Source organism: Nelumbo lutea, chromosome 8 (genome assembly GCF_056320005.1).
Source record: "Nelumbo lutea isolate HS-2025 chromosome 8, American lotus-T2T, whole genome shotgun sequence".
NCBI classification, from domain to species: Eukaryota; Viridiplantae; Streptophyta; class Magnoliopsida; order Proteales; family Nelumbonaceae; genus Nelumbo; species Nelumbo lutea.
In genome coordinates, this window is record NC_142691.1 from 24,500,709 (window position 1) to 24,528,154 (window position 27,446).

Below are 27,446 nucleotides of genomic sequence, written 5' to 3' on the forward strand. Positions count from 1 at the left end.
GCTGTTAACGTTGTTGTTGTTGATAGGTGGATTGCTTGAGGATGCCATTACTGAACTTTGAAAGGAAGTAAAAAGAGAACTTATCTTTTTGTTGCAGTTCCCATAGACGGCTTTAATTGATGATGTGCTATCTGGCATCTCCCCTGCTGGTTGATGACTTAGAAGCTGACTTCGATGGTTCCCTTGTTTGGGTCGAGTTGGAGATAGCCAAGCTATATAATAGAGAGCTGTATAATTTTCGGAGAGACCTGTGGGGAAATAATATTAGCTGAGCTGTGCTGGGGCCAAGCTGGAGATGGCCGAGCTGTCTTGTTTTGCATGGGAAAGAAGGTGAGAGCGCCCGTGTGTCTTTTCCTGGGGAGGGTACTTCGATGCTTAAGTCAGAGAGTGTTTTGAAAGTATGTTAGAAAGTGAAAGAGCTTGAGAGCTTGTAATCGCTCATATCCTTTCTCTCAGGAAATATGTGCCTTTTATAGGCCTCAGTACTCAGGGTTTCCTTGGAAATGGACCTGAGCTCTTTGAGGAGCCGTTTCCTTCTTTTCTGGCGCGTTAATGTGTCAGTTACTAGATCTTCGCAAAGGTTACGATCTGTCTAAGTAAAGTCGAGGTGTGTGACACGGTGAGCTGTTATAACGGTTGCACTATCGGTGCCTTTGGTAGCGAATTGTTGGGGACAATTAGCGAGCTCTTCTCGCACGTTGCCTTAGGTCCTCTCAGCTCAATCGGCTCATAGAACAAGTCATCGTAATCTTACGGGTCTGCCAGTTCGGCTTGCTGAGTTGGAACTGCAGGGGGTGGTTAGCGAGCTCTCCTTAGCAGGTCACCTTAAATCCCTACAGCTTGACCGACTCCTAGGACCGCTCACCGTAATCCTACGGGTCAACTAGTTCGGTCTCGCCGAGGTAGAGGTCGGCCTGGGTGAGATGTTGCGAGGTAATTTTACTAAGGTAGCTTGCTGACTTGGTTAGCAAAAAAAAGCGTTGATTTGATTAGCAAATTGCTGATCTGGGCAGTTGAACCGTTCAACGGTTTTGACCATTTTTTTGTCAGAATGGGTCAATTGTTTGGTTCGAATGGTCGGACCGTTCAACCTGGGAATCGGACCCCTGATTGGTTGGATCTTCAAGTCGGTTTTAAAAGCCTTGATTTTAGGTATGGTTTTACTATTAATCACAAATTGATCCAAAACCATTGACTTGGGTGGTTGGATCATTTATCCATTCAACCCGATGACTAAGTCATAGCTTGCAAATTAAATGTTATATCAGTGTTTTCAACCTCTTGCTGACCTAGCCAGTTGAACCGTTCGAATCATCACCTAGCTAGGATTTCGGGTCTGGTTCAATCAAAAACCATTTGACTTGGTGACCAGGTCATGGGTTGCACATTCAATACATATAAACTTTCAAAGGCCATAACTTTACACTCCAATGTTTGATTGAGGTGATTTTTTTTATACACTATTTATTGTTAAAATATATTTACACACTCACACACCATATATATATAAAATATCTAAGACATATTTATACATTATATATTATTAAAATATATATTTACACACACACCATATATATATATATATATATATATATATATATATATATATGTATATACGTTAGATACAAGTGGGATGGTGTAATCTGATCAACTCAGGCTGTCAAATTGGTGACTTGCAACCCAAAGGCAAAAATGGTCTGACCATTGAATCAGTTTTTAAAACATTGATTAGCCTCCATATGGTGGAAGCAAATACTAAAGATTAAGGAGAAAATGGAGCACCATTTCATATGGAAAGTAGGGGATGCGAAACAAATATGGGCTTTGGAAGATGCATGGTTACCAATGATCTTTGATAGTACACCAAATGGAAGAGATGATTTACACATGAATAAAAAACGATAAACATCATCCAATCAATAACTTGTTTGAAGGAGTGAAGTCATATATTCCGTCTATTCCACCTAGCCGAGGTGGAGACAAAGACCAACTAATTTGGAAGACTACTAGAAATGGGATCTAGACAGTTAAGTCAGCTTATAGTAGACTGATTCAATCAACTAGAGAAAGAGTGAAAAATACAATGTGGAAAGCCATTTGGAATACAGACAAACTATAGAATCTAAGGCCATGTTTGGGAGTGCTTATTGAATAAGTGCTTAAAACAGTGCTTATTCAAATAAGTACTTAATTACATTTGGCACCCAACTTTTTCAAATGCCTATTTTTTAAAATAATCACTTATTTTATATTGGGTGTTTGGTGGTCTTTTTCTCCAATAAGCATTTAAATAACCATTTTCTTTCAAGTTAGAACGGGTCATCCATCCAAACTAGATGATTGGACTATTTGACCCCAGAACAGTTCCCTTACTGGTCCAGTTATAAAATCCTTGAGTTTAATACAAAACCTTGTATATATGTAAACCTTGTATTTTTGTCCCAATACTTCAATTTTGCGTAATGCTTGTGTTTGTGTGGATTATGAATCTTAATGCTAATATATAGGCATTAATGTGGTCCTTGAGACCCATTGGATGAATGTGCGTTTGAAGAACCTTTTGTTGTAGGGATGCAACCGGATTGAATCGATTAGGATATGAGTAGATCCAAATTTGATTCATTTAGGCTCAGTTTGGAAGGAGTACAAATACAAACATATACTATGCAAATACATACAAAATACAATGCTTTGCACTCTATAAATTTGTATTTGTATTCCTTCCAAACTAAGCCTTATATTCAAATTTAATTAAACTAAAGTTTACCCATTTCATTTATTGTCACCTTTTCAACATTTTCTCATGGCATATTGATAGAATTATTAAATTTTGTTTCTAATATTAATTTATTTTAATTATTATATATGTTCCACATGGATAGAAGCATAAGCTCATCATGAAGTCCTATAAAATTTATAGTTATTTTTTAATAATATTGTAGAAAATATATTTATAAAATAGTTATCTTAATTATTTTATTGTTTTATTAAATTAATATATGATACTAATTTTTTCATGATTAGTTAATAAAATCTTATATCAGTACCCATTATGAATAAAGAAGGTGTAGAAAGAATATATATCCATTACATCATACACGTATATAATTATTAATCAGAAATTTAAAATGTATTAATAAAAATTAAATTTCTTATATTAGATTTTAAAATTTTTAAATTTCTGATTAATAATTATATACGTGTATGATGTAATGGATATATATTCTTTCTACACCTTCAAACTAGAAAGATATAGTCATAAATCAATGGGCCTTAGTAAAAGAAAGATATAGTCACTAACCTCTTGCATGTTATGAAACCTTCATGGCTTTCAAACAACAAGAACCCATATCTGCTGCCAGCAAACAGCTTTTAACATGGCAATCCTATTGCACATGATCAGAAACATCTCTTTAATCATTCATAGGGAGATATTTGTAATGTATAGTTTTATTATCACCCAAATTTTATTCCAGCTGAGGGTGGCCACCATTAAATTTTATTAATCATTATCAAACTATAAAATGATATAGAGGAGGACATAAACCTGCCTTTCCCCAAACCCAAAACTAAATAAATTCTCCCCAACTAAACCCAATTCATAGATATAGGAAAAATGAAAAAATAAACTAATTTCCAAATATTTGTTGCACTTTGAATATTTATTACATGTTAAATCAAAATTTTAACCAATCACATTAAAGATGCTACAAGGCTTATTTACAAGGTGTCCTTATCACCGAAAATTTTAATGACTTTTTGTCACGAGGGCATGTCACTTTATCTCTAGCCTATTCATGTTTGAGTTATGTTGCAGCAATATTGTATTGGTAAGGAATTCCTGAGTCTTAACACACATGCATGACATAGTTTTTTACTTTAATCATAGTTTTCAAAACCAAAAATCCAGAAATATATATTTAGTTTCAATTTTGAAAACAAGAAATACAATACAAAATCAACACATTTCAGTTTCTAGAAGAAATATTTTTCAACTAGAGTGTGGGGTCTTTGCTTTTCTAACTGAAAACAAGAAAAACAATTCACATGGGAAAACACCCACCAATTAGAAAACCATATGAAAGAATTGAATTGTTTGATGTCCTCTAGGTTCCATTTGAGAAAGGATTACTCCATGACAGCCATATGTGGCCCACAATCACTTAGACTCAATTTGGAAGGAGTACAAATGCAAATATGTAGAGTGCAAACTGAGTCTAACATGGTTGGTCTTATTTTTGAAAACAAAAACAACTATTACATCAGCAAAAAAGACAATCACATTGTTGAATACCCCCCTTAATTTCTCACTTGCATTTATGGCTCGGTGTGCAGCAAAATGATTAGTCCCACATCCAGTAAAACTGTTAGCTATCAAATTCAGATAATCTACTTTTATTCAATGATTTGCAACTTTGATTGAATCAACCCAACCAACCTGGAAAATTGGGATCTAGTATTCTAGTTGTGGCTGGATTAAAAACTTGATTAATGTTGAAAAATGTGAGCCGTATACAGAGACAGGTTTGGTTAGAGTGCTTTATGTGACTTGGAACATTCAATCCCCAAGTCTCCGCTACAACCCTAGTCAGGGGTTTGAGCTTGATTGAAGATCAGATTTTGGTGTTTACCAGGTTGGGATAATGGAGCTCAACCCAAGCCAACCTGACTCTATCTCTAGCTAGTTCCATTGTCTTGCATTGTCTTGTATAGGTTGTGCTCTTTTTCTTTTCTTTTTTAATTTAATTTTAAATGAATGAAAAACATGCAACTTTTTAATATTCTCGAGTAAGAAAAGGAATCAAGCTACACGGCATGGGGATAGCCCTTCCCCAAGGAGTCAAAAAAGTAAAAACCAAAAGAACCCCAATATGACCAACATTAATTCTCCAAAAAGAAACCAGTAACAATTTAAATCAACAACATGATCTACATTAGCTAACCAATTTGCCACAAAGTGTGCTTCTTGATGAACATGGGAATATTGAACGTTGAGGCTTCTCCGTATGCAGACAATACTAAAGCCATCGAGGGAAGGATCTTCCCCATGCATCATCACTACAGCAAATATATATACAAAAAAATTATTCGAGTGTCACAACCTTTAGGCTGTGTTTGGTTTGAAGGACAAAGTAGGGAAAAGAAGGAAAAGGTAGGGAAATCTATATAAGATTTGTAAAAGTTTCCCTACATTTTCCTTCCTTTCCCTACTTTTTCCTTCAAACCAAACATAGCATTACCGAGGAACGAAAATGCGGTTCTGAACCGCACCCTTTACCAATGGTCGAAGAAGTGGAGTGACATCAGATGCAACAACCAAGCCTCATCTCTCTACTCCCTTTGCCTGAAACCGAGGTCTATACGCCTAACTTGATATCAACCTCAACCTCAACCTAGGGAATAAGGGGCAACTGATATGGGTGACGTTGGTAGGGGTGCTTACGGTTAGCTTAACTGAACCATGGGCTAATTTTTGAAACTGAACCGGGGTTTTCGGTTTTTGCAAAACCGGTAACCAAAAATAAACCAAATTCAATCAATTGACCGGTTCGGTTTGTCGGTTTTTTTATTTTTATTATAGGAAAATATATAAATATATAATAAAATATTAGAAATATATATAATAATATTATATTTTAAATAATAAATAATATATTATATATAAATATATGCATAGCAGTTGGTTCGATTAACTGTTGGTTTTCTATTTTGGTTAACCAAAACCGAGCCGGTACCTTCATTTTTTTTAAATATTGATCCGAAACCGAACCAATCGGTTTGGTTAACCAAATTTTCAGTTCGGTTTTTCAGTATTTTTTTTTTTTGCTCACTCCTAGTCATTGGTCGCTCCATCAATGGACGACACGTGGCACCTCACAAGGGTATTCTCATCATCTCGACATCATACAAGGGCATCTCTATGTTCTCCCAATGTGATCAATGCAGGAGCACTCAATGTGGATGATATAAACACGATCAATCCCTCCCTAGTGCATTTTTGGCAGGGTAACACTCAACTGCATAGATCACACTCCCATTAATTCCCACAATTATGGCCCCCAACAACTAGAGCCATTACACCGTGCCCTCCACGAAGGCTCCCTAGCAACTCCGGCTACCAAGGTTCAAAATATCGATACAGGGCAATATGTCGATAGGGCATTTCAGCCTATATCGTCACTTTTCTTTTGTTTTATTATTATTATTTTTAATTTGGTTCAGAGGGACCGGTCCAAGGGCAATCTACCCCCTGAACCACTCGCCAACCCGAAACACCCTCTGTAGGGACGTATCGGGAAGGCTCTAATACGATACATATCAACCGATACGTGGCGATGTTTTGAACCTTGTCGGCTATATAAGGGATTGCGTGGCTTCAGGTACCTCTCTAATTATGTGCACTCGTACTCTCTTGCTTATTTTGCTTATTAACTCTGTGGCCCCAATTACCCTCGATCGGCTAATTTGATCGTTAGAGTCTTTTCCCCTATGACCACATCCCACGGATTTTGACATCTTTTAACTGTTCGCAAGTAGAACCCTCGACCTCTTCACCTCGGAAATGGCAAAGCTGCCCTCATCCCAGAATTTCTAGAAACACTACACAAAATTCTTTCCCCAATGGGGGGGGGGGGGAAGGGCGTTCTACTTTCTCTTTTAATGATTTGTCTCCTGCCAAAATCCCTTACCAGAATTTTATTGTTCTACCATCCCCCATTTTCCACCTTATCCATGTTTTTAGTAACTCTCTTAGGTTGAGGATTCCCCTCCAAGCTCATGTGTTTTTTTTTATTATTTTAATTTTAACCTTCCAAAACGATTCCTTTCTTAGGCATTTAGCTCTTGCGACTTAAACCCATATGTTACTTGGTTGGATCATTATCTCCATCCAAATTTAGTTATACTTGTACGTTTACCCATTGGAGCTTTTTGATTCCCCAGCCTCCGTCCATCTCAGGTTAGCGTACCTTCTTCCATCCTAGTCCTACTAGGTGGAAAGATTTTTTTCACCTTTATCCCACTGGAAATTCCTTTGTTTCCTATCCATGTCCTCAAGGAGTTTTCTTCTTTTTTTTTTTTTTTGGCAATTTTGAAAATCCTCATTTGAAACTAAGGCACTATAGAGTGATTTGAATTGATACGGGTCACTCTCCCTACCGTAGAAAAAGAGTTTTTTTTCCATCCACTAGTGTGTTTGGACATTCTTTCCCTTATTGTCTCAAAGGTTTGAGCTGTCACCCTTATATCTATTAGTGGCACTTCGAGATACAACTGTTTTTTTTTCTAAATGGGAATTCTTAAAATTCTTCATATCATTCTTAGAGCTCTTTATGGATATTTTTTGAAAACACAACTGTTGATTTATTAAAATTTGGTTTTTATCTAGATGTTAGGGCATGATTTTCTATTACCTCCTTGATTTTCGTAGCATTATCCAAGTTTGCAATTGCAAAAATCAAACAACCATCTGTAAACTGGAGAATTAGAATGAAAGTGCCATCCAATACACCCACAAGAGAATGAAAGTTTGAGATAAGAGTATGTATAGGGTTCAAGTATGATGACGGACAGACACGATACAGGAAAAGCTTAAAACCAATCAACCAGCATAATAACAGTGTCAACCAATCAGGTGGGTTTACATCAAAATTCACGGGGGCTTTGATTGGTCAAAGGCTTTTCGGTATCATATCTTCCCAGAAAGATAGATTTTTTCATGTATGTATTAATATGTACCTACCACTTTGTCCATAATACATATCAAACATGTATTAGAGTAGGTAGAACCTGGAAACTGAAGCCCGTAGTGGGCATAGTTAGTGTAGTGGCCCGATGTTAGAACAAAGGAAGAAATCAATGACGTAATGGCTCATTTCATCGATGGATCATCAAAGTCCAGCGAACATATGATATAGCAGATGGACTAATGGACCAACACTTAACACAGACGTCTGAGGATGCCAGGAATTAGGTTTGAACATTTTGGATTCTATGATAAGCAAGCCATGGCCGTTTCTCAATCTTCAGATTAGCAGAATAAAGTAAAAACGAGTACGAGGATCACCATAAATGAGACATGGTACAGAAACTAGTCTGCCTCACTTGGAAACTGTAAAAAGGAGGTTTCATGCTTGTAACTGAATACTATGGTACAGTAAAACTGTAGAAACGGGTGGGAAATCATCAAATACTCACAAAAAATATAATCCCCGCCCCCCTCCTATGCCATTGCTGTTTCAGGCAAAGTTCAGGCTTACCAATTCAGACCACCATCTGCATCCCGGGATTGGTAAAAATCATCTGGTCGTATAATGTTGACATCCTCAAACTCATTATCATCTGGAGGCAGAATTAGTTGGGATAATAATAAATTAGGAAGATGGAACAGTCTATATTTAAATATACAAACAATTTATGAGGTGGCAATTTGTGTCAAAGAAAGACACAAGAAAAAGATAACTGATACAAGAATGCAAATGTCACATTCATTGAGGTAATGTTTGGTAACATTGCCATTTTTTGCATTGCATTTCCTTCTAAAAATGGCAGTGCAACGGCATGGTGTTTTTTTGTGTTTTTAACACAAACTTGTTTGGTTGTGTTTATTGCTGAATAGGCATTTTTTCAGCATTTTTTGCATAAATCTGTTTCGTAGCCCTTTTTAAATCACTACTAGCAACTTTCCATTTTCACCCACTACTATTTGTTAGAAACCTTTACCAAAAAATATATATTTTTGAGAAACCAACATGGTACAGTATGATCCAATTCATCTATTTACAGTTTGATTATGCAAATCTAATGGTGAATAACTTGTACACATGCAAATCTAATTATCCAATGTTAGATTTATAGAGATAGTCCTTTTTTTTTTTTTTGAGAAAATTTAACCAGGATTCATTAAGGGAAGAAGAGGTACATGAGAAGATGTACAAAGCAGGGGAAGAACCCCTACAAGTTATAAAGGAGGAAGTTTGTCACTATACAAATTTTACATTTAGACAGTCCAAAGAGTTCCTAGCCTCTGCCAAATAGTGACTCAATCTCCAAGGTCCCCCCTCTTTGTCTCTTAACCATTTTATAGTATTTGCTGAATCACCTGCGATGATTAAATTTTGGATTCCCAAACTTCTATTTATTCTGATTCCTGTGAGAGCAGCCATTACTTCAGCCTTTGTGGAATCTGCCAAACCAATTGGACAGCTAAAAGTCCAGCAAATGTTGCCCCTTTCATCCCTTAGTGTTCCTCCAATACCAGCTAATCTGGGGTTACCTAAGGCACTTCCATCGAAGCTTAGGACTTTAGGGTCATCACTCCCACTGATGGATCAGGATATCTCAAGGATGATTGATGGAGGTAAGGGAGAAATAGAAAGGGGTAAGCATCTCTATTGAGATCATTGACTGAGAGTCCTTTGAACAGATCTGAGTTCACCGTCCAGAGGTTGCAAAGTAATGTATGAAATTAACTCCTCCAGGGGCCTGAATTTGTTGTCAAAGAGCCATTTGTTTCTTTCATCCCAAACTCCCCACAACACTGCATATAGCACTGATTGCCAATAAACTTTGCCCCTTTTACTTAAACCTGTTCCTTGCCATTGACGTAGAAAGTCCATAATATGCTTTGGTATAGCCCAGCTGTAACCTGCCATTTTCAGGAAATGGAACCAAATCCTTTGGGTGAATTTGCATTGAAGAAAAATGTGATCTGCTGATTCACCTTCACTGAAGCATAAAAAATAAACATGAGGGGAGATGGACAGTCTTCCCAAAAACTTTATTTGCAAGATATCACAAGTGTTTAATTTCTGGAGACAAGCTTCCCAGACAAAGAAACAAACTCTTGAGGGGATATAGCTACACCAGATCTTCTTAAAAGGAAAGGAGGGATGTTGTTCATCAGCAATCAAAACCTTGAGCATAGACTTAGAAGAGAATTCGCCAGTGGGGTGCAGGGTCCAGACTCGGGTGTCATAATTGGTGGGGGAGATGTAGGCTTCTTTAAGGGTCTGAATTAAGTCTATTAATTCAGAAATTTCCAAATCCCTTAGGGGTCTTCTGAGTTGAAGGTTGAGAGTGTTCTCAACAGTTTGGTCTGGAAGGCAAGAAGAAATAGTGGCTTCTTGGTCAAGGGTAAGATTAAAAAGTCTAGGGAAGGAGGCTGCTAGATTCCCCCCACCAAAGGTCTCTCCAGAATTTTATTTTAGAGCCATTTCCCACTTTATATCTTATAAAAGGAAAGAAAAAGTATGGGTGGAGATGATACATTTCCATGGATTTGTGGACTTTATCCTGTTCAAATGGAGATTGCCATCCCACCCATTTACATTTGATCCATATTTGCTTGAGATAACAGCTGTCCAAAGAGCATTGGGTTCTTTAGGAAACCTCCACAGCCATTTACCTAAGAGAGAAGAATTTTCTCTTTTAAGTGCCCAATTCCCAAACCACCTTCCTCTTTAGGCTTGCATACTTGTTTCCAACTGACGAAGTGACTTCTCTTTTCTCCACCTCCTTCCCAAAGAAAGCTCCTTTGAAGCTTCTCAATCTGATTTCTGACTTTGGTTGGAATCTGGATGATTGAAAGGAAGTAAACTAGAAAATTTGCCATGGAGGCCTTCAAGAGAGTAAGCCTTTCCCCTTTTGAGAGATAACACTTCTTCCAAGATGATAGTTTCTTCTCACACTTCTCCACCACTGGTCTCTAGAAATTGAGAGATTTTGGATTCCCTCCAAGAGGCATCCCTGGATATGAGATAGGAAGAGTCTCCTCTTTACACCCCAACAAAGATTTGAAGCTCTCCAGAAGTTCCCCTTCCACTGAGTTAAGAGCTACTATAGAACTTTTGCAAAAGTTAACCCTCAAACCAATGATAAGCTCAAAAATTCAATTATCTTTTTAGTGTTTGTGATGTTGGTTATGGAGGCATCCAAGAACAAAATTATGTCATCAGCAAACTGTAAGTGTGAAATGTGAATCTTGTCCCTTCCCACTTCAAATCCTTTCACCAAGTTAAGGAGAATAGCCTTATTGAAGAGATAGTTAAAGATGTCCATTACCAAAGTGAATAAAAAGGAGGAAAGCGGGCAACCTTGTCTAAGACCCCTACTAGCCTTAAAGTAGCCTTTCCCTTCACCATTTATCAACATAGAAAACCATGAAGAACCAATGCAACCCTTAATCCACCTGATCCATTTCCAATCCACTTTATCATATGCCTTTTCCAGATCTAATTTCACTAGGACCCCCAGGTTCCCAGAGGATTTTCTGTCTTCCACACACTCATTTGCAATTAGAATGCTGTCCACAATTTGTCTCCCTTTTACAAAAGCAAATTGGTTTGGGGAAAGTAGATCTTCTAGGACTTCTTTAAGTCTTTTAACCAAGACCTTAGCCAAAAATTTATAGATGCTCCCTATCAAACTTATTGGTCTAAAGTCTTTAACTTCCAAAACTCCCCTTTTCTTTGGGATGAGGCAGAGAAAGGTTGAATTTAGGCCTTTGTTAACAATGGCAGAAGAGTGAAAAGTCCCTGAAAAAATCCATGAGATCTGACTTTACTATTTCCCAACACTGCTGGGAGAAAAAGATGGGAAATCCATCTGGTCCTGGAGCCCTATCTCCATCCATGGAAGACATCCTTTTTAACTTCTTCCTCTTCAAAGCTCTTTCCAACCAAACCCTCTTTTCACCTGATAGAGTTGTGCCTTCCCATCTGTTCAATGTAAACTGGTTATTACTATCCTTAGAGTAAAGGTTTTTGAAGAAGGAAAAGAAGGCTTCCTTAATTTCCTCAGGACTCTACACTTCCCTCTGGTTCAATTTCAGCTTAGAGATGAAGTTTTTCCTACTCCTTCCAGAGGCATAAGTGTGAAAGAATCTGGAATTATTATCTCCTTCTTTCAGCCATCTCACTCTTGATCTTTGTCTCCAGTAAATTTCTTCTCTTCTGATCAGTTGTTCCCATTCCTTTCTCAAATCTTCTCTTCTACTTCCGTTTAAAGCATCAAGGGTCCCATTTTGTTCTCTACTATCCAACTCCTCTAACTCCGTAAGAATTCTTTTCTTCTCTTCTTCAACAGCTTTAAATTCCTCTCTCCCCCCAAGCTTTCAGGTTTCTCTTTAGAGATTAGTCATCTTTTTCCTCTTACATACTTCCAGTTGTCCTTTTTTGGTAAATCATATGGTCCATATTTTTCCTCTCTTGTATGCTTCCAATGGTTAGATACTTGGATCAATCGGTCCATTTTTATCTCTCTGATGAGAAAGAAGAGACAAACAAAAGCAAAACCAATTCAAAGGGACACTTGGATCAAATGTGATCCGACCCAAATATACATAACCTTGATACCAAAAAAAACAAGGAAAAAAAAGCCGCCATGTGTATGAGAAATACACATACACCTATGTTTCTCTACCTAGCCTGTACTGTCAGAGCGCCACCATGGCAGCAAACACCAGTTGCCACAGCTGGAAGTGTTCAGGAGTCTGGAATACCAGAAGCCTGCTTTCTATAGCAACAAAAGCTACCATGGCAGCAAATATGAAGAACACAGACGACAGTGGCACTCATATATGATGTGGCAACACATTTCTCACAAATCGTATTGATCAACCTAAAATGCAACAGAAACACAACGCCACTGTAGCAAACACCCCCAAAAAGGTTAGGATTTGACCATATAGAAGAAAATAGGTATTCAGTGGGATATGTGCAGTGTACGTGTAACATCTCTGTGATGCACCTGATCATAAGTTAACTTCAACATGCTATGTCGGATGCCACATCATCATAGCCATTGTGATCTGTGGCCCACATCTATTTGATGTTTCCAACAATGGTCCCCCTTACCAATTTTCAAGTGTAGCCATTTTTCAAGTGTTTCAAGCAATAATGACACTAACCAAACAGATTTTTAGCAGTTAGAATTGAAATGCTGAGATGGCATTTATGTGGCACTGTTTCTGCTGCAAGTAAAGTTTCAAATTTCGGCATGATATGCCTGATAAGGGGCATATCTTATCGTATCTTTTAAAGTTCAATATGAGATACAGTGGAAAAGACCATATCACAGGTGTATCGGAGGCATATCAGTCGATACACTACGAAAAAGATACAGACAAAAAATGAAAAAAGAAAAAAGAAATAAAGGGTCTTTCCCCTGAAATAAGCCTTCTTTCACCTCCAAACCTCATTCCTAGAGTGCTAAATATGCAAAAAACGCAAGAAACACATGTGAATCATCAATTGTTTTTGAAGATTTTTCAAGTTTTAAAAAATATTGCAAAAGTACGTAAGCTTTTTCAATTTTCACAATTTTTTCTTTTTTTGCTTGAGTGCTTGAAAAGGGTCATAACCCAATGACTGGATAGGGACCTAACCCATTTGTTTTCGAAAAAGTTGGCACCCTCAGACTCAGATGTATGTTTACACACTTTTCAGCCACAAATTTTACCACTGCATCAAGTAATGTTACCATCTCACTCAAATAAACAAAACCCCACAAATGGAAGTTACCATATAAAATCAATATGGATCAGATAAATTCTTATGTCAGTTATCCAAACTAGTAGTCACTAAATGGAAAAGAACAATAATCTAGCTAAAACAACAAAATGCACTACTCAAGTAGCTGGGCTCCTCTGAGTAAGTGGTTAGAACTAAACACTAAAACAGGAAATTGCAAAAGACAGAAACTAGAATAGAATGAACATTCACTTCTAATGGAAAACAACTATATCCTTAGGGACAAGAAATAGGTAAAAGATCTAGAATGTATATGAAACATACCTTTTCTCAGGGTCAGAGCCACAATACAATCATTTTCAACCTGTGAAAAGATGATGGAATCACCAAATCCATTTAGAGACTTGTTACAGTTGCAAGATCATAGCATTTTTTTTGCAACTATATTGTTTTTTTTGTTAGTGGGGAGTGGAGAAGTTATTGCCTTTAACTCCATTAGATAGAAGGATCTGGAAATTAAAATGATTAACATCAGACAAAGAAGAACACAGAAAGCAACTAACTATTTCTTGGATACCTTCTGATCTGCCAATGTTTTTGAATCATCCAAAACCTCACCAGTTGCCACAAGGATTAAACGTTGATCATTTACAGGCTGATCAATGAGATTCTGCAACTTCTGTTTAATGTCTAATGGTGTCTCCGTAGGATCACACTGAATGAAGTAGGTTGTCTTATTACGCTTAACACGTATGTACATAGCCTACATCAAATATGCAAAATAGTTGTTATAAAGCAGAGTGGTCAAATCAGTAGGGAATAGTCCAAAATAAGGACCCAAAACAAACACTGCATCTCTCTTAGTTGTTTATATCTAGTTATCTACAAGGAAAAATGTTAGCATTCTAGAAAATAGAGGCATTTTGAATTGGTATAAACTCCCTAGAAAGTCTTAATATACTGTTTTTTAAACAAAATACATGAGTTTAGGAAAGTAATGAGAAATTTCTGCAATTAAAAACCAAAATAAGAGAAAATTGGCTATAAAGAAGTAGATAGACCAATTGGGAAATCAGTAAAAAAATTCTAGATGGTAATTCTCTGGATAGCAACTGAGAAACCAAATTTCTTGATTGAAGAAAATCATGATTCTTAATGAGGATGTGCAAATCAAAGTTCAAGAATGACTACACACAAATTAAAGAAAGATCCAAAGTTCCAATCGAAGGCTGCAACCCAATTCTTCAATCACAGAAAACACCAATGATGACTAAAAAAGACAGATTCATGAATATCTAATAGCAAGCTAAACCAAGTGAAAAGAGGCTAAACAACAAGCTACACACGTTATCACAAAGATAAAAGCATAAGTTGGAAACAAGGCCAATGAAATAGCATTGAGGAATGATTTGAGGACTCACAATTTAACAATGGATGCACGGTCCTAGTGATCAGAAAATTGGATGTATAGTCCTGGATAAAGTGGAATATAGATACAATATTCAAATAGTGGACCCACATATACTTGGTTCTTGCTTTCATGTAGTGGATCCACGTATAGTTGAGATAAGAATTTGTGGAGTGAGAATTGAATATGGCTAACAATCCAGAAAATAATCCAATCATCTTTTTCAGAATTTGAAGTATAGGCAACCACATTTAAGGATTCTCACAACACAAGCAATTGCATTTTCTTTTCACATAATTGCCCTAGCATTGCCTTCAATGACAAGAAACAAATCTGCAATTTGAGTGATATTTAATATATCTCCACAAAGCTATTCATCAAAAATAAATAAATCTCCACAAAGCATCAGAGAAGAAAACAAGTTGTCTTCCAACAATGAGAGGCTCCAACAAGAAGAAAGAAATCCTAAACCTTTGTCAATACTGATTGTGAGGAAACCCAGAGAGAAAAGAAAATAGAGCAGGAGCTTGTTTATTGTTTTTCCTTCATCTCTCTCTAGTGCAGGTAGGGCTCGTCAAAATTTTCTTAGTTTGCTGTGTGACAAAGTTCATTTACAGGGACAGGCCTGTGGAAAAGAGTGGAGGATTAAATGAGAAAATTTCTGGAAGAGAAGGAAAGACAGCCCACATAACATCAACAAAAAAAGGGGTGCAGGTGGAGTTTGTAGAAGACAATGGTGTGGCTATCTTTGCACAAGAATCAGGCAGAGAAAGGGTTTTAGGGATTAACATGGGAGGAGGCGAGACAAATTCTTACAGTTTTGAATACATTTGTCAAGGACAAGTAGAACTAATTCTGTTGGGGACGAAGAGAAGAAAACAGTAACATGGAAGAGGGATTGGGTGTCGACACAGATGTGAGGGAGGGTGGGAATGAAAAGGGTAGATAGGGAGGGAAGAGGCCCAAGAGGTGATAGCAGTGGATGGAGATTTGGAGGAATGGGAGATAGAAAATGATGACTGTGAATCAGCAAGGGTTCAAGAAAGGAAGGGTCAAATTGGAGAACAAAATGAGATGAAGAGGAGGGGAAAAGGTAATGTTGCTGGAGAGGTGAATAAGAAGGGTAAAGAGGAAGCAAAATCGGTGGATAGAAGCACACAGGTTTATAAAAGGAAAAACTAGACCGTTGGAGGATCCTAGTGAGCAGGGAGAGGCTTCAGAGGAAGAAGACTATCAGAAATAGAAGACAGAGGTGGATGAAACACATATAACTGAAGGTTCAATCAACTTGGATTTTGTTGTGAATAGGGAGGTGGAGGTGAGCAAGACTTGGAGCTATTTTTTCTAGGGGGTGAAGAATTTGCAAGGCATTTAAAGAGTTGGAGGAAAGGGAGAGGGAAAGAGAGCAAGAGAAGCTGGTTCATGATGAGGTTGGTTCAATTTTGAAGGAGCATGAGGTTCTTGATGCAGTGGGGTTCAATGAAAATGATGGGACGAATGATAAAGAAGAGGGTTTAGGAAAGCTGAAATGGGAGCAGTGGATGAACTTCTCTCCCTGCCGAGTACTGTTTTTCTGGACTCTTCTTGTGAGGATAGCAAGGGAGTTAAGGATACAGTTTAATTGCGCAAAAAGATGAGCAAATGGAATGGCTGATGCTTTAGCAAAACAAGGAGTAAATAGGAGGGCTTTATTTTGGGCTTGCTTGTAGGACTGTTTATTCTGTTGCTCTCTCTAGCCACATCCTTTGAGTGGTGACAGATGTATTTTTTTAATCTTTTTAATGAAAGTTATCATTTCCTATCAAAAAAAAAAAAGAAGGATTTGGTTAGCCTCTCACTCTGGTCTGTATTCTTGCTCTTCTTATTTGTTGGGAGGTGGCTCTTTAAGATATCAATACCTATGTTGTACTTCAAAAACGAAGGCCAAATCAGTGCCTTCCCCCTCATATCTACTCTCTTCGATTGTGGTGAAACTACTGAGCAGTGTGCACCTATTAATCTCCTGCACTTTTGTCTCTTTTATTTGGGAATGGTTTTCTTCTCTCTTTGGTTGCAGGTGGATTCCTCCTCCTAATGTGGCAGGCCTTTTTGAAGAAACTTTCTTTAGGAAACCAAAGAGAAGGGGAAGGATGTTGTGAGCCACAATATCTGCGGTTTTATGGGCAGTATGGGAGGAAAGAAATAACAGGATCTTTCAAGGAAAAACAAAATCAAGGGAAGGTTTGAATGATTGCATCACAATTAAGGTAGTGCATTGGGTAAAAACAGCTGAGTTGTTTAGGGAGTTCTCAGTGGATTATATAATTAAGGGTTGGAATTCAGTAGCAAACTCTTCACGATCCAGTTCAGTAATATTTAAGAGAGTTGGGCAGTTTCTACACAACAAAGAGTAAAGATGAACTTCAATGGCAGCTCATTTGGTAACCCGGGGCCTTCAGGTGTAGGAGGAATATTTAGAGATGGGGAAAGGAAAATCTTGGCTATTTTTTCGGGGCCCGTAGGACTGGGTGATTCATTAAGAGCAAAGGTGTTAGCTTTGCTGCAAGGACTGAGACTGGCTAAACAGATAGGACTACACCAGATTGAAGTGGAAGGGGATTCAAGGTTACTAATAGACTGGATGAAAGCTGGGAATTTGGGAATTTGGAATCACATGCAAGATCTGTGAGAAATTTGGTGTCTTAAAAAGGAAATTGAAGCAGATTTCAAATGGGTTAGAAGAATAGTCAATGGCCTGGATGATGCTTTAGCCAAACAAGGATACAACAGGAGTGAACTTTTCTGGTCTGTATTGTAACAGTGGATCTGGATATGGGATCAGCATTCCAACTATGGAATAACTGATATATAATTTTATGATTTTATGATTTAACGAATGAAAGTTACCATTTTATCAAAAAAAATAGAGTTGAGTTCAAGACTGTTGATAAAGTGCAGTTTTTGAGTTGGAGAGGATCAATAACAGTTCTAAACAGGTGAAGGAGTGTAAGAAAAATCTTAATGCAATGAAACATTGTGAAAGGCAAACTTTTTTTTTTATCAAATGAAAGGCATAAACATTATAAAGTCATCCCCGTCTTGAAAGTTTTTGCAAGATCAAAAAGAGGTGTTTTAGGGTTGGGGCCTATCAAAAATTTGAAGGTTAAAAAAAGGTTTGTAAGAGGTCTAATAAGGCCTGCTTATCAAAAAAAAGAGGTCTAACGAGGCCTTGATAACTGCCTCTGTAGCTGCTGATTAAGGAAGTAAGCTTGAGATGTCGGTTGTTGGTGGGTGATGCCATGATTATTTGGGGTTGTGGTGTTTCTCTTTTCTTGGTTTAGGAAGAAGTTTTGTTTTAAGGGAGATTGGATATGTTTGGCTGCTTTTTGTATCATTCTTATTTAAGAGTTTTTTAATGTATTGGGAGTTTTTTGTTTTGTTTGGTGTTTTGGGTGCTAATGGAATGAGTTTTGAGTTGATTTGAGCCTTTTAGGAGTTGATGAGTTCTTTTGTTGGGTGTAGGGATTTTCTTCTTCTTTCAGATAACTTCTTCTCACTCTCCTTGTACTCTTTTCTTTTTTAATTTATTTATTATCAAAAAAACCATTTCTCCACATTTCTTACTGGGAAAACCCTCATTGTTTTTTCTCTACAAGTAACTCACAATTCTTGTATATTTTTGTCAAATTCAAACAATTAACAATTTCATTTTTTTTTTTAGTCTTCACCTTTGAATTATCACATATACAAATATGGATGTTCTCTTTAGCATCGCCCTGTTCTAACAAAACAAGGCCTCCACCTTGTAGGCTTTATTTTTCATAGAATATGTAATGTTGCTTTTATTGCTCATGCTAGGGCATTCCCCAGAAGTGACATGCTACACCTTTACCCAAGTGTGGCAAGAATGGGCAAGGGTATGCCAGGGCATTCCCAAGAAACGAGATGTGGATATAGAACTGAACAGAACAGATTGGCAAAACAGGATTCATGCAGCCAACCCATATAGTTGGTACAAGACTTGGATGATGATGATGTAATGTTGCTTTTGTTCTGCTTTTAATATTTAATTTTATTAATTTTATATGACTTTTGGTATTTTCTAGTCTTTTTTTATCAATAACAGAAATAATTTTATTAAAGGACAAGATAATTACAACATTCCGGGAAGAGATAAAGAGGCTTAACTCTCCCGAAAAGAAAAGAAAATAAAATTACAGTAAAGCCCAAAACATCTGTTCCCTTCCCACCCCTTGTTTTGCCAATGTATCTGCAAAAGCATTTGCAGTTTTTGCAGTCCTCTTCACCCACTGAAATTGAACCTCCAACCCCCTAGTTAGTCATTTAGCCTCATTTCCCTCATTTGCATATTTCCACAGTGTCCTTCTGTAACCATCTTAAAACCAACTTTGCGTCTCCTTCAACAATTAGCCTATGGATATTCAGCTCCTTTATCTTTCTTAAACCTTCAATTAAGGCACCTCCCTCAGCTCTAAGAGACTCCATTCCAGTTTAGTCGATGAAAAGATGAACATCATACTTTTGATGATAAGCCTGGTTCTGTTTGTTTGGTGGAAAGCAAAACCAAACACTTGATTCTTGTTTATACTTAAAGAGATCAAATGCATTAAAATTGCATAAATATCTTTTGTATAGTTTTTGTGGCACATGAGAGTGCAGCATCCCATATCTCCTGATATATTAGCATTTATGTATGGAATGGTGAAACAGGATCATGTAGCCAACTTCATACAGTCAGAATAAGGCTTGGATGATGATCATTTTCCTCGTAAAATTGTAGCCTTAGTTATTGGAACAAACCACCCAAATTACATTATTCAACCTATTATTATTTAAAAAAAAAATGTGATCCTCAAAACATTAAAGAGATATCAAAGGAGCAATCAGTGAACACAATAAATTGTAAGGAAAAATCAAGAAAAGGAAACCAAGAAAATAAATACTCTCAACATACCATTTTGACGATTCTGCTATGACCAAGAGATGAATAGTAACAAACCCCTGAAGAGTCTTTACTTTATTCGTTTCCTAAGCTCACAAGACTCAAACAACTACAAGGGGAAAAACAAAAAGAGAAGGCATCAACCCAAATTCATCCAAGATTTCATCAGGAACATACACATCCTTAACCTAATACACTTGCACTTGAATTTTATAATTATTAAAGAAGAGTGATTATTACGAACTATCTAATGAAGCAAATTAATAAAGAGGAACCACTAAAGCCTGTCAAATAGAGTACACAATCCAATGAAACAAACTTACGAACTATCCAATACAGTTTATTCATTTCATTTTTGGTCGGTACCACCAACATGCAACATCTTGGTTGCAATGCATTCTATCAATAATTAAGCTAATTCCATATCAGTAAGACAGTAACTCAATGGAAGCATGTCCAAGCATCTAGATCTATTTCCCAGAATCGTTAAGAAAATTCTCTATACACAGGGTCGTACAATCATATTAAGGGTAAAAAAAGGAGTCTCTTGTATGCAGAATTCTGTCGAATAAAGCTAAAAATTTCACTTCTGCATTTCAAGAACAACTCTTTTCCTCTCCAATGGGTTTCACGAAGCCCCTCTAATGATCATCAAATCACTCTAGAGGGAGGTAACCTCCACAGCATTAGCACCAGTAAAACGAATTCTGTAAAAAGGGAGGGATTATAAAGAAAACAGAATATAAAATGATTACAAGCCAAATGACAAAAAAGAAAAGAACAAGAAAACATAAGATCAACCTAATACAACTCTGACGATAATCTAAAACTGTGGGAACAAACAGATTCCAAGAAATATTAGAAAGTCAACCTGATAATCAGATTAACCTCCTTCGATCCTCGTAACATGCCAGTTTCAACTCAAACTGATTTTCTTCCTTCTTTATTGGGAAAATTCCTGATAGGTACCCTGTAATTTAGGTCGAGTGCAAATTTATTACCCAAACTTTAAAATGCGACAATCTAGTACCCGAACTTTCAATTTGCAACTATCCAGTACCAGACGTTAAGTCACCGTCAGTCAGAACCATCACGTGATAACAGGTGCGGTTTAAACATTTTCATAATACCAAAACTAACCTTTATGAAAAGATTCAGACTGTTTTATCCTTTTCCCTTCCTATTTCCTTAATCCCCTTTCTCTTCAATTTGGGTTGAAGGAACAAAAGAGGAGAGGAGACTTCACTCAACTCCGACCATTTTACCCAGCATTAATTCCTGCTCTTCATTCCGAGCACGCTTCATTCAATTCCGACCGTTTATTGACAAAGGTGGTAAGCTTTACCCCTAACATCTGTCTCCCCCAACATCTGTTCATCTATAACCATGCATAGTTCAGATTCACGGCTCCACCTTTCAATGGTAGTAATCATCTCCTGGGCCTGCCGAGCAGCCCACCTACTCAGAATACGCGAGTGGTGCCTTCACGCCGTAGACGACTCAGAAGTCATCCCCCTTCGAGATCCAACCGTCGCCTGGGGCGCACAAGCTGATCACCCTCCTCATCACCATCCTCCTAATCTCGAGTAGAGCTACACGAAGCCAATGACATACGATCATCCAAATGACCACGCATCAACTCCTCCAAACCCGCTCGAACTCCGCACGAGCACCGTTTCTCTCCTGTTTCTGTTGTCGCGGCCCAAAATCAGTCATGTTATCCCCTCCCCGTCCCCGTCCCCGTCCCCAACCACTCAACTACCACCAAACCCCCGGTGCCTCGAAGGCGAAACCGACACATGACAACACACATCCTCCGTATCGGATCCTAAAATCAAGGATCAAACAACGAAACACTAGAACTCGTGAACAATCGCAATCCTAAACCTTGTCAATTTCGTGAAGAAACAGAAACAAATCCTATTCCAAATTTCCAATTAGGCCACACCAATTACTAAACAGATACAAAACCATTCACACCCCCCAAGAATTGCGAGATTACAATTAAGAAACGTACCAGTTTGTTCAAATAACCGAATCGTCTACAATAAAACAAAAAAAAGATCAAATCGACATTCAAAAACCAGAGAAAGAATTGACAAAACTACAATTAGGAATGGAAGAATGCAAAAGAACGTACCTTTGAAGCTCTACTCTTCCTTCACGCAACCAGAAAACCAGAAGCCCTAACTTTACAGGACAATCTACGTATAATAAGCCAAGATTTTCTTAAGTCAGAGATTATAAACAGGGAAAATTCCGACGTCGCATTCGCTTGACATCACAGGAACTGGTTTCTTAATTTTGGGTAAGAAAGTGGATGAACAGTGGTTCCTACTTGGAAAGAAAGGATTATAACTGGGGTCACTTTCGTAATTTCGAAAATCAATGCATGCATAGCTCGAAACCGCAGGTCGATCATTTGGTGAACTTTCTTGCTTCAATACGATGTTAACTCTAACATTCCCTCATGCCGTGTGCCTTTATGTTTCAATCAATCCATGTTTCCTTCCAATACCCCTGTCGTTTTTGGTCATTGGATGTGATTTTCATCCAAAATCAATTGTTAGATTTCAAAATATGTGCAAAGGGTAGTTTGGATCATTAGATTTCAAAATATGGCACTCAAAAATCAAGGAGAGTGACACACTGAATCACCCATATGGCCCACTTCTTCAAACACCCTTCCAAACAGCACAAGTAAGAATTAGGAAACGTTTCTCATAGCTGAGTGGGCAAATGCCTTTAAACACCATTTCTTGAAACGTGTGCAAATTAGCCCAACCAAATAACATAAAGAGAAAGCATTTAAAGTGGTGTTTACAGATAAACATTTATCTGATAAACACCCCTAAGAAACTCCAACGGAATCAAATATATACTCAATCTTCACATAACCGTTTTCACACCATCTCATAGCCTTTTACATTTGTGCATCGGTAACATCTCCATAGTTGTATGTTTATTTTCATGGGGAGATATTCCCATTGCAAAATTGCATGGGACTATGAGGATCAATTCTGATTTCCCTATTTAGTACCTAAGGTAAAGGTTAAAGCTTCACAATGAGAGTTCGAATCTCCTACACTCTGCTTTGGTGTATGCAAGAGTGCACTTCCAATCACATTATTGTTGGAAGGGTTACGATATATCATATGGATGGTCGAACTATGCTAGGTGGTTAAGTGAAATTTAAAAAATGCCCTAATCCCTCTAAGAATCGAATTCTCTATGTTTAAAAAAATTACATTTTTAATGATCGATCTTGCACTGAACCGGACCAAATTTAAAACTAAACAAAGAACGAGATATATACCTAATACAGATACCACAAACGCAAATCCCAAGGTGAAAAGTTCATGTCCAAATCACTCCTAAAACCAGCCTCTACTGAAGATGGCGCAATGTATTCCTAAAGCCAGTTCAACAATTCAGTTTTCTACAAAACTGAGATCCAACTGCTTGAATCAAATTAAGAATGATGATCCTAATATCCCCTTAATTTTTATTGCAAAAATCAGAGGAAAAATTAATCTATATCAGTCCTAAATAGTTGATGTCGAACTAAAAAAAAACTAAAAGACAAAAGGGTGAAGAGAAAACTATAAACTGCAAAAATATGAAGTTGTCTTAGACTGGTCCGCCCCCTCCTTTTTTATAATCTCTTATGAAATTATCTCCTAATTTAATTAGGAGATAATCTAAATCTAAATCAGATCTAGACTCTAATTAAAAGTATACATTATCTTCTTATAAGATTAAGTTCTCCATACCTAAATCCAAACCCAGATTCTCCCCAAGGCACATGACAATTTAATTATTCATATTAATTATGGGCCTTAAGCCCATCAGCTACAAGTCTCATGACCCAAGGGTGTTGCATGGCCAACTTAGGCCTGATTTGTATGGCGTGGGCCCCCACAATGACCTTACATAAGTCCACATGGGTTCAACCCAGTCTCTGTGAAAAGGCTTGGTTGAATTCACTACTAAATGTAGTGAGCCCATGAGCACATCACTATGGGATCAATATGGGCCCAACATTTACACTTAAATGATTATTAAATTCAGCCATCCAATGAAGATTCAAGAATAATAGATTTAAGTGAGATAAAACCCATCAAATAATTAGCCTTATGGTCTCTTACACATAACCTCTCGACCCATAATGATCAAACACTACCCGACAATGAAAGACCTCTCCCCTAGCTACAAGGTACAATGTCACACTTTACTCTGATGGATCATAGGAATTAAAACCTTTTGCAAACGTTTTTCATAAAATATTAATATACACAGTTAAAATACACTGTCAACAGTTTAGGTTTCCATCAGAGATACTATAAACTTTATCTCCCACTACTCCTGAGCTCTCTTCATCAATAACAACTTCATGATGATAATTGTTCAAGACGTAGTCCTACAAAAAGTAGGCATTTCGACTTTTATGGCATCTACTTGGGTAGATCTTCTAAGGTTGTGTATTTTTATTAACTATAGTATTTTTAAATAATTATCAGTATTTATTAAAAATAGTAATAAATAATGTATTTATTAATTAATATAATGTAAGCTATAATTATTCAAAAACATTATTAACAATTAAAGTATTTATTAATTAATAGTAATTAAATAATTATAGTATTTTATTAATTAATAGTATTAATTATACTTTTAATTACTATAGTATTTTTAATAATTATAGTATTATTAATTAATTAAAAATAATTATTAAAAAATTAAATTTATTAACTAACAATATTTTTAATTAATATAGTACTTTTAATAAATACAACATTTTTTATACTTACAATATTTTCATTAATTAACATTATTTATTAAAAATAATGTAATTTTTATTAACAATATTTTGAAAAATTATAGTATTAATAATTAACCATATTTTATAGTATTTTCAATAAGTGTAGTATTATTAATTATATTATTTATTAATTAATAGTGTTTACTAAAATACTATATTTATTAAAAAATATTAATATTTTTTATTAATTCATTAATTAACATTTAAATTGATAATTAATGTAAGTCAATAATTAAAAATTAAATTTTAATTGTAATTAAAAGTAATTATATTTAAGTTATTTATTTAAATATATTTTAAGCTATAAATAAAAGAAGATTACATTTAATGAACAAAAATTAGCCAAGAAAATAACCAAAAATAAAGTACTAATAATTTTGTCATAATTACAAAAAAATGGATTAATAATAATAATAATAATAATTTATATATAATTTGAAACCTAATAACTATAATTAATAAAAATTACTAAAATTAATAAAAATATTAAAATTTTGCAAGTTTTTATCTAGCAACTATTAAAAGTTAATAAATTAATAATAATTAGTATTAATTTGTACTTAGGGATGACTATTTATAAAAATTGGTATAATTAATATTAATAGGATAATTAAAATTAATAATAATAAGAAAAAAATATAAAAATGATAAAATATCCATTTATTAAAATATTAAATAGTAATTATATTTGTATTTATAAAAAATCAACATAGGTATTTATCTATTACCAAGATATTATATTACTAGAGAGAGAGACAAAAAGATTATATTACAAAAGAGAGACAATTAAGAGAGAGTATTAATGAGAGAGAGAGAGAGATTATATTACAAAAGAGAGACAATTAAGAGAGAGTATTAATGAGAGATAAAGAGAGATATAACATTTATATTATTAAAGAGAGAAATGGGATGATGTAAGGACATTTGGGTATTTTAGGCTCACCTAAGGATTAAAGAACTAATGATACAAACCCCCAAAACCCTAATATTAATAAAGTAATAAAATATTATGAAAATAATAATAAGATAATATTAGTAATAAAATAGTACTATAACAAAGTACTACTAAAATAATAATAGCAAACAAAGAAATTAATTATTCAATATAATAATAATGTATAAATAAAATGTTAATACAATACATTTTAAGGTAGGAAAAATAATTTTAGTTATAATAAAAATTACTTCTAAGTAATAAATAAATAAATAAAATAAAATATTAACATTAATAACTAAAAATAAAATATTAATATAAAAGATTCATTATAAATACTAAGACATTGATTATTAAAGACTAATAAAATAATAAATTACTAATAAATTTGTTAGTTGATTCTAATTCCAAATAAACCAAACAACAATAATCAGAATTCAATAATTATGTATACATATATTATGTATAAGTATATAAAGTTTATAATTGATGGTTATATTATGTATACATATAATTTTTTAATTTTTTATCATCTTAAATACAATAAGTTGGTTATAGATTAAATACAAAGATGATCTAAAACCCAACATAATAATCATATGTGAATGTGGATCTAGATTTTATAATCGAATGCAGATGTGGATGCATTTGGTTATGATTTGAATCTAAACCATTTATAATCCTATTGTTTACATTGTGTGGGGTTGGTGTAGATTTGAGCTAGACCTAGCTTAGAAGAAAATAGTTGCTTGAACTCGAAAATTTGTTGGTTTAGGCGGGTTTAAGCTAAGTTATGAATGATCATCCCTAAGTAGGAGTCTTAAGACATTTATAATTAGGTCATTATTAGTTTTAATATTTTAATTAAATTTTATAGTTTTTTGTATGGAGTGCAATGAGGTTTTATTTTATTATTTTAATAATTTTTACTTTTTATTATTATTTTATGAATTACTAATTTTTATTAATTTCTTTAATAGTTTTTAGAAAAAAATTTACTAAAATTTAATTTTATTTATTAGGTTTCAAATTATAGTTTTATGACAACTAACCAATTAATAGGATTCGAATGTGAATAAGGATGACAATGTTCCTCATTCCATTTGATACTCAACTTCCCCGACCCGGTGGGGCTGAGAATGGATACTGCCTTGGCAGAGATGGAGACTGATAATGATACCCAACCGAGGATGGGGACGAGGATTTGTTTTACAGTCTTAAACCTTAAGCTTGGATTTAGATTATTTTGATTATGACCTAAAAGTTAATATATATATTAATTTAATTATAACATTAATGATTAATAAAGTAATATAAATAAAATAAAACACTAACGAATAATATGAAAAAATAATAATTTATTGAGTAATTAGTAATAATTTATTATGGGTCCATTTGGCGCATCTTTCCGCATAATCTTTCGACTACTTATAAGCTGGGTAGACCGATTTTTAATCTATTTCCGTTTGGCTTGTGGAAGATCTAATTGCCAAAAGCTAGAGCACTGAAAAGACGCAAAAAACCCATTTTGGCCGACTGATTTTGGGAATCTCCAAATGAAGCTTTTCGTGTCTTTCATGTTTTATTCTCACACAGAAAGACGCACATAAAGACACGTGCATGCCAAACATGCTTCAGGCTCCTTAGATCTTCATGTAAATGCTTAATACGCCTTTTGACTATTAGAGCTACTAGAAGATCTTCACAAAAAGACGTGCAAAATGGGCCTTATTTTTGTTAAAAAATATTAATATAATTAATCTAAACTATTAAATTATTTTATAACAAATTACTAAAATTATTAATATAATTATTAGTTTCTATATATTGTTTCACTTTTCCATGATAAATCTCATGCATCGCACGAGTCC

The 27,446-nt window shown here is 35.4% G+C and overlaps 1 protein-coding gene across 7 annotated transcripts; it reads right to left on the reverse strand.

Moving 5' to 3' along the window:
* Positions 1 to 7,968: 7,968 nt before the first annotated feature.
* LOC148843418 (Ubiquitin-like superfamily protein) lies at positions 7,969 to 22,405 on the reverse strand. 7 transcript variants are annotated; one of them, XM_088957510.1, is made up of 7 exons: positions 21,960 to 22,148; positions 21,837 to 21,861; positions 19,832 to 19,928; positions 14,891 to 14,942; positions 14,047 to 14,232; positions 13,794 to 13,833; positions 7,969 to 8,340 (listed from the first exon to the last, which is right to left on the reverse strand). In XM_088957510.1, exons 5-7 carry the CDS (start codon positions 14,227 to 14,229, stop codon positions 8,255 to 8,257), a joined length of 309 nt encoding a protein of 102 aa, XP_088813636.1. In that variant the 5' UTR covers positions 14,230 to 14,232; positions 14,891 to 14,942; positions 19,832 to 19,928; positions 21,837 to 21,861; positions 21,960 to 22,148; the 3' UTR covers positions 7,969 to 8,254. The 7 variants fall into 7 exon arrangements, with proteins under 7 accessions (XP_088813636.1, XP_088813631.1, XP_088813637.1 ...); XM_088957505.1 differs by lacking the exon at positions 14,891 to 14,942 and having other exon boundaries at positions 21,960 to 22,278; XM_088957511.1 differs by lacking the exon at positions 21,837 to 21,861.
* Between the last annotated feature and the right edge of the window lie 5,041 nt (positions 22,406 to 27,446).

Bases quoted from the DNA above. Each gene is read 5' to 3' on its own strand.
- LOC148843418 (XM_088957506.1), bottom strand. The intron at 13,834-14,046 runs GTATCCAAGAAA...ATCTTTTCACAG, and splicing joins AAACATTGGCAGATCAGAAG to GTTGAAAATGATTGTATTGT. The intron at 8,341-13,793 runs GTATGTTTCATA...TTCTGCCTCCAG, and splicing joins GGCTCTGACCCTGAGAAAAG to ATGATAATGAGTTTGAGGAT.